We start from the raw sequence: 6,000 nt of genomic DNA, 5'->3' as shown, positions 1-6,000 counted from the left end.
TGAAATGTAATGGTTATAAACATCATCTCAGAATAGAAGGGAGGCCTACAACATACAAGTAAAAACGCTATCAAAACGTGTTTACGGAGCAGCCCATCTACATGTTACAGAAACACAAGAACAGATCGTTTGTGCCCGATAAGTTCTGGGCAGATGATTGAGAACATACACAAGAAGCTATTGAAGAGGCAAAGTTAAGCTATTTGGTCAACACTTTTTATATGCAACATACTAACAACAGTTTTCTGTTCAGTCAGAATTTTAGAGACAATGCTATAGTATTGAGCTGATGAACAAAAAGCTCTCAAGTCGAACTCATGATACTGAATTACTAACATAGAAGCGCCTGGTTATGCACGTAGCATGCAAACCAGCTCCTTAATCGCGATCTGGGGAAAGTATTAGACTCTTGCTTAGCTTCTTGGAGGTCCAAGTGCCAAGTGCTGTAGTTTTCATTATATTTAGCATTGACAATTTTATTATGTCAAGCTTTAGGTATCCTGAGTTCCTGACTTCATAATGTACTCTCATATGAGCTTAGGTTTGAGGTTTAGTTTAACTTCTCATGATCGCAGCCAGTGTCACGACAATTCTATCAAATATCAAGCAATCGACACAACACATTACCAAATATTGTGTAGAAATAAGTAGATATAAAACTAACAAGAACAATAAATTATCTTGTCATACTCAGCACAATTATAAGTGCATAATGCAACATATTGAATCAAGTAATTGAACCAGAAATCCCTTACATTAAACTCAGTCGAGAACTAGAACACGTGAGAACTATTGTTCTGCACATATTCCGCACACATGAAAATTATGCAACTCGCTCAGGAATTTCCTGTTATTACTAGAGTGCGACCCGGCTATAATATAATTTATTTCTAATTTTTTAAAAACGAGACCACTGATTTCATAAGCTCTCCAGCATTTTCGCAACCCGGGTTAAACAAATGAAACACATGATTTTCCCCCTTGGTCTCCACAAACTCAACTTCCCCTCGAAATCCACTCTTTTTCAGCACCTCATAATATTTCACTCCCCTGTCTTTTATCCTATCTTTCTCAGCAACACAAACCAACACCTTACCACACTGGATCCCACCCATTAAACCCGGATTCGCAGCCGGGTTATATCTCGGGTCGTCGTACCCGGTTATACCCGGAAAAATCACCTTCATCATTGGAGTCACCTCATCATTTCCAAAGTAAGGATGCATCAGGACTATACCCGAAATCTTCAACCCGACCCCGTCCTGACCCGCCCCGACCCGAATCACTAAATCATGCGCGATATTCGCGCCTGCACTATCACCCGCCACAAAAACACGTGTCAGATCAGCACGCTCTGTCAGCCACGGGTCGGATCCTTGACCCGACCCATGCGACGCGACCCATTTGAAAACTTCCCAAGAATCGTCGTAACACGCCGGCATTAAATTCTCCGGCGCCAATCTGTACTCAACCGAGACCGCGATAAAGTCGGACTCAGCCACAACAGAGCTCACATAATTGGTGTAAGCCTCGGAAAAAGCCGACCCGATTGAGAACGCGCCTCCATGGACATAAACCAGAACCGGGAGCTTCCGGGTCGGGTCAGAATTCGCGGGCAAGAAGAGACGCGCGCCAACTTTGTTCTCAGACGGAACGACGACGTCTCGCGTGATGACCCCGTGGCTGTCTGGAGTGTCATTAGTGGGGGAAATTAATTTATCGTCGAAAAAGCGCTTGACGACGCCGTTTTGGAGGATCTGAAAGAAGGGTGGGAAACTGTGGAGTGTTTGTGTGTCGGAAGAGCTCATTTTGTGTTTGTTGAAATGAGTGTTTTGGTGTAAGAGAGAGATGTGATGGAGTGTGTAATATTTATAAGTGGTTGAGTGGTTGTTGGAAGTGGACGAGGAGAAGTCTCATTCATTACGTTGTTGTAAGAAATGTGAAGTTTAAGTAGTTCTGAATTATTTTCCCACCTGTCTTGTGAGTTGTGAATTAGAGCACAATCAAAGCAAGGTGTTGGAATTTGGATGGATCGAAATGGAGGAAGAGTAAGATGAAATTTTATTCCTGTGTCCTTCTCGATTGTTTACATCGGGGACGAGGACGAGGACTTCGACACGCATTCTAATACTCTTATAAAATATAGTTTGATAAATTATTTTGAATTTTATATCTTTTGAATAAATATATATATATATATATATATATATATATATATATATATATATATATTGGCCTAAGTTCTGTGGAGACCGCAATTACTTGGAGTATTGGAGTCCTCCATCATGGCCCTTCAATCAGCTTTAATCCAACGACTGCTATTTTTTCAATTTATAATTATAAAAACACTCGGTAATATATGTGTGTATCTTGTATAGTCTATACTCCGTATAAAAGCTTTATAACCGTTTACAGCGCCATTTCAGGATGCTGTTTTTCGTAAGCCCAAGTTTAGTGATATGTATGTATACGTATTGTCCCCCTGTTCTGTTCCTCGCATGAGTCGTTTTCGTTATTTCCAATTTGTCCCTCTGCTATTATCTTCTCGGAAAGACCTTTTCTTGCTGTTTCGCAAATCAGCAACTAACCACTGATTGAATCTCTTCTTCGAGAAATTACAAAGATTTGAAACTTGTAATCATCTCTTTTCACTCTTGTTTAGTACAAGGCGCATGGCCACAATCTATGGCAAAAGACTTGACACTAAGGGATTAAAGGAGGTGGATTTGGGTGTGGGAAATATATGAAGCATCACATGTATGAGTGACTTGAACCTTATGCTTGTTTCAAACCCCTAAGAGAACTATTAACAGCATAACCCATTCACAAGTGAGGAACTGTACACATAGATGTAAGAAATCATAGATCATATAGCACATTACAAATTTGAACAACAGATTTAGGAATGCGTCAACACCTAAACAACACCCATTTGTCAATCACAAGCTTCAGTTCTACAAATATTTTAGGAACAACACATTGTTCCCCCATACCGACATGCACCGATCATCTAGTCAACATCAAATCTATAACACAACAGAATAGTCGAAAATCTTGTAGATTATATGTCTACACTTGATTTGGGTGGACAAAAACATGAACTCCTATTGTTTCCCACTACAGCTTTCCTTCACTATCGGTTCTGTAATGTATGATCCCGTTCTGCACTCAATTTGTGTTGAACATGAATTCATGTTGTTTCCGATCGAAGCTTTCCTTCACTGTCAGTTTTGTAATGTGTGATCCCGTTGTTCTGCACTCATTGTTCTGCACTCAATTTGCGTTGATGTTCTTATCCCGTAGATTGTTTGATTTTGATTTGGAGGAGAAAGTTATGGATAACAATTGACTGTAACTGTCAAATAAATGTCTCACAAACGGGATCGTGTAAACCTACGAGTAATACGAAACCGTATACGCAATTATCCAATACTTTTTAAAGTATAAAAAAAATGACACGTGTACCTCAGATCTACCGTTCATTGTTCTTTTAATTTAATGGCATAAGATAGGGTCTCCATAGACTCCAAACTAATTGGTCTCTAAAGAGCCCAACTCTATATATATTATATAAGTTTTCATACAAAAAAGAGAGTTCCAAAAAAAAAGTTATGAAACTATGTTTTATATGTGCCTTAAAATGCGTGTCGAGTGATGGCAAATATATGTAAAAAAATGAGAGAGGCAGATATGTTTTTAAGTGATAAGAGATAATTACTCTTTTTGTTCCATCCAATAATATATATTGCTAGTATATCTAATTATATATATTGGGTGTGAACACATAAATCAAGAAAATGCGTAAAAAATGCATAAAATTAGATGGAAAATGAGTAAAATAGTAGGATCCATTTATATTTAATAATAAATCTGTGATAGTGGAGGGAAATAGTGAGTGTAGTCGTGTTTATATTATCTTAAAATAGCTATAGTGAAATAAAGTAGTTCGTGTAATAATGTTTCATATTATTAAAAGTTATTATTTTTGAAATGTACAGAAATGATGTGACTCGCAGAATAAAAATGGTATAAAAATAAAAATAAATGAGACAAAAGAGTACAATTTTTATTATCTCAATTGTTCTATTCTATATAATTGAACTCAAAATTTAGTCACATATTTTGGATGAAATATTCATTCAATTTTCATATTCCAATAATTTTTATCATAAAATATTTGCATTCACTTATTTTTAATCGTTATTGTTCATACTTTCTTATATCCTTCGTAAAATTTTTTACAATTTTTAATTTCATTCTCTTTTCTTTTCATCCCACCAAAGTGGTATAAAATTTGTATTGAGATCGTGATCATATATTAATGACATGATCTCGATAATATTTATTCTACGTGGATGGATTTTGAATTTCATTAGATATCAGGAACAAGGCAAAATGTGTTTATACATTGATATAATTTTTCCCAACATCTCAATTATTACGATTTTTTTCATTGTTCGGCATGTATTTTGATAAAATATAATTTATAATATTTTTTTTAATTTTCCTCTAAAAAAATTTAAATAGAAAAAATTAATTCATAAAAATCAAAAAAAATTATAAAATAAAATTTTATAAAAATATTAAAATGAATGTCAATATATATTAGTCGGTCGACCTATGAAGTAACGGGAGAAATAATTTATGACTGGTGATGATTTTACTAAGATATTTCTAGATGGATGTAGTGTTGAACAGTATCTACGCAGGCCGTTGACTCGAACTTGTTTTGCAGGCTACAGATTTTGCTACTTGAGTTGGTAGCCGTCTGTTCGTTCAGTTTGAGGGAAATTGAGGTTGAATGTGGACTGAATTTTCTAATTAACTCACCTTTTGAAAATTGATTAAAAAAATTAATTAATATTTTACGTCGTTTAATTGTGATAGAAATGTAATCAACGGCCGATCTGATTATTCGAATATGTATAGTAAAAATACAGGAGTAGTACATGATGAATCTATAAAATTAAATTAAATATAATAATCCAACATTGGTATAATTTGTAGTCTTACTTTTTGTTCATGTTTTTTGTTTTGGTCATGTTCTTTTAGTCATTTTTATATTATTATTATCTTGCTAAAAACAAAAATAATCACACTAGAAATCTATCTCTCAATAGGGTTTGTTTTGGGGCCGAGCTTGCAAAATCGCTAGGTAAAGAAGTCGAAATAATGTTATTTTTTCTCGCATGTGCTCAGAAAATAATCACAGAAGCTATACGTGTGTTTCTAGAGTGTAGAAATCGTGAGTCCAACCATTTGCAAAATACCTACATACCGTATTTATAGAAATCAAGCCCGATGTAGTTCTTCAGACAAGTATTGCCATGTGATTGGTCATTATCCCAACTGATTAGGGATAAATATTGTGATATATCAACTTCTTTCATGATTATCCAAGAAATCCTACTCCAAGTAGGCTACTTGAAACCTTTCAAATTAATACATGTCCAATTGTATACATATATCATGTATACATGTACGAATTATCTCCAAAATAAGTGTATTTATTCCTTAATTCGTGGATAAAAAGATAGATGCAACACTCTAAGTCCATCTCCAACTCGTCCTCCCAGAAATAAAGATGAAGGGTTTTAGTATGACTTTAGTAAGCTTCTACGCAGGCGGAGGAAGCCCTGCTAGCTGCAACTCTGATTGTCATCCCGACAGTTGAAGCTCTGGATGAAGCACTGCTAAGAGTAACCCTGGATCCGCATGATGGAAGTCTGAGTTGGGGGTAACCAAACCCTTCTACAATGCAGTGTTTCTTCGTCTAGGCTAACCACCTGGCCTACAGCCTCGTCACCACCTAACCATCTAGCCTCCAGCCTTGTGACGCGGCCTCATAAAGACACCTTCATAGGATGGGACTACTATATTCTCTGTCAAATAATCCAAAGTAAGACCAATTTGCGTGATGTACCATAAAATTAGATCCAGGAGATTTTATGCTACAAACAATAAATATACAACCGATAATATGTTTCAACGAAATACGTT

General features: G+C 35.9%; 1 protein-coding gene across 1 annotated transcript; it reads right to left on the bottom strand.

The window, feature by feature from the left end:
• Positions 1–660: 660 nt before the first annotated feature.
• Positions 661–2,001, bottom strand: LOC108200902 (2-hydroxyisoflavanone dehydratase-like). Its single transcript, XM_017369171.2, has one exon. It carries the CDS (start codon positions 1,806–1,808, stop codon positions 891–893), a length of 918 nt encoding a protein of 305 aa, XP_017224660.1. The 5' UTR covers positions 1,809–2,001; the 3' UTR covers positions 661–890.
• Between the last annotated feature and the right edge of the window lie 3,999 nt (positions 2,002–6,000).

Source organism: Daucus carota, chromosome 9 (assembly GCF_001625215.2).
Source record: "Daucus carota subsp. sativus chromosome 9, DH1 v3.0, whole genome shotgun sequence".
Classification (NCBI taxonomy): Eukaryota; Viridiplantae; Streptophyta; class Magnoliopsida; order Apiales; family Apiaceae; genus Daucus; species Daucus carota.
This window is presented reverse-complemented; position numbering and strand designations above follow the sequence as displayed.